The 1985-nt window shown below is 42.0% G+C and overlaps 1 protein-coding gene across 1 annotated transcript; it reads right to left on the bottom strand.

Moving 5' to 3' along the window:
* Positions 1–601: 601 nt before the first annotated feature.
* LOC110713107 lies at positions 602–1639 on the bottom strand. Its single transcript, XM_021891563.1, has one exon. It carries the CDS (start codon positions 1637–1639, stop codon positions 602–604), a length of 1038 nt encoding a protein of 345 aa, XP_021747255.1.
* Between the last annotated feature and the right edge of the window lie 346 nt (positions 1640–1985).

The raw sequence follows: 1985 nt of genomic DNA, 5'->3' as shown, positions 1-1985 counted from the left end.
TCCCAATTCAAGACAAGATCAACCTTCACACACAGTGCCAAACATTTCTCAAGATTCACAAGGCACTTTTCAAATGAGACCCCACCTACGGAGAAGTCACCCATAAATACCTCCATCTCTTCCTCCAACATGTCTCCAAAAATGCTCATCATGCACCTTTGGAAAGTTGCGGGGGCATTACAAAGACAAAGGGCATTCTCCTAGAAGCAAAGGTCCCGTAAGGGCATTTAAATGTTGTCTTCTCTTGATCTTCGGGGTGGATTGGGATTTGGAAAAATCCCGAATAGCCATCAAGGAAGCAATAGAACTTGTGCCTTGTTAGTCTCTCTAACATTTTATCAGTGGATGGAAGGGGAAAGTGATCCTTTTTGGTGGATGTATTAAGACGTCGATAGTCTATACACATCCTCCAACCGGTGATCGTCCTAGTTGGAATGAGCTCACCTCTCTCATTCTTGACTACGGTCATACCCCCCTTCTTAGGAACGACATGAACGGGAGAGACCCACCTAGAGCTTAAGATGGGGAATATGATTCTCGCATCCAAGATCTTGGTGATCTCTTTTTTCACCACCTCTCCCATTTGAGGGTGTAGCTTTCTTTATCGTTCAATAGAAGGAAGGGTGCCTTCCTCAAGCGTTATGTGGTGTGTACACAAAGCAGGGCTTATACCCTTAAGATCATCAATAGTATAGCCCAAAGCACCTTGTTTCTTTCTCAAGACACAACATAACGCTTGAGCTTGGCTCTCGCTCAAGGATGCACTAACAATTACGGGGTTAGTGGAATTTCGGCCTAAGAATTCATACATAAGGTGTGATGGTAGAGGTTTGAGCTCTACCATAGGCACACCTTTACCTTCTTTTGTTGCGGCCGCTTGCAAAGCTTCATGACTTGAGATCTTCAAGCACAATTGTTTACCCACTTCCTCCGTGTTTCCATTAAGAAATTCATCATACAATGCCATCTTCTTGCATGGTGCACCTAGCTTATCTTTGTTCAACAAAACATTCTCAAGAGCATCGTTAGAGGTGATCAATTTCTCATGCATGGAAGACACAACATGATCAAGAGAGTCAATTATCATGTAATTTTCAAGAGAAGAACTTGAATATTTCATGCTTTCATTTAAATCGAATTCTATGACCTCATCGCCTACCTTAAGGGAAATCTTTGCACACTTGACATCTATCATAGCACCCAAGGTAGCAAGAAAGGGTCTACCTAGAATGATAGGAATGGTAGCATCTTCATCCATTTCTAGAACAACAAAATCCACCGGGAACGCAAACTTCCCAACCCTCAATGGAACATCTTCGACTTTACCTTTTGGAAACTTGTTTGACCTATCGGCTAGTTGCAAGGTTATGTTAGAAGGTAATAGTTCCCTTAGATCAAGTCTTTGATAAAACAAATATGGAATTAGGCTTACACTAGCTCCTAAGTCACATAGGGCATTATTAATTTGCATCTTGTTAATAACACAAGGGACGGAGAAGTTTCCGGGGTCTTTCAACTTGGGTGGCATTTTGTTCATGATGATCGCACTACAATTTTCAGTAAAAATAATAGTCTCAACAACATCACAAGTCCTCTTCCCACTCAAAATGTCTTTGAGGAATTTGGCATAGTTAGGCATTTGGTTTGATCATATCGGTGAAAGGTAGAGAAAGGTGAAGTTGTTTGAGCATGTCAATAAATCTCCCAAATTGCTCATCCAATGTGTGTCTCATGAATTTTTGGGGATAACGGAACTTGGGTTTCACAATCTCTTTCTCTACTCTCACCTCTCTTGGTGTCTCAACCACAACCTCATCTAGAGATGCTCTATCTCCCCATTCTCAACCAAAGCTTCCTTGGGGACCTCCTTGTCTTCACTCCTCCTAGGAAATCTCTCCTCAAGAACCTTACCACTCCTTGTAACAATAGCATTCACGGGTTTCTTGGGACCTAGGCCTTGGAAGGTAAAGAAAAAGGTCTTTCTT

This window comes from Chenopodium quinoa, unplaced genomic scaffold (assembly GCF_001683475.1).
Source record: "Chenopodium quinoa cultivar QQ74 unplaced genomic scaffold, ASM168347v1, whole genome shotgun sequence".
In the NCBI taxonomy this organism is placed as follows: Eukaryota; Viridiplantae; Streptophyta; class Magnoliopsida; order Caryophyllales; family Amaranthaceae; genus Chenopodium; species Chenopodium quinoa.
Note: the sequence above shows the minus strand (reverse complement) of the source record. Positions and strands in the feature narration are given on the sequence as shown.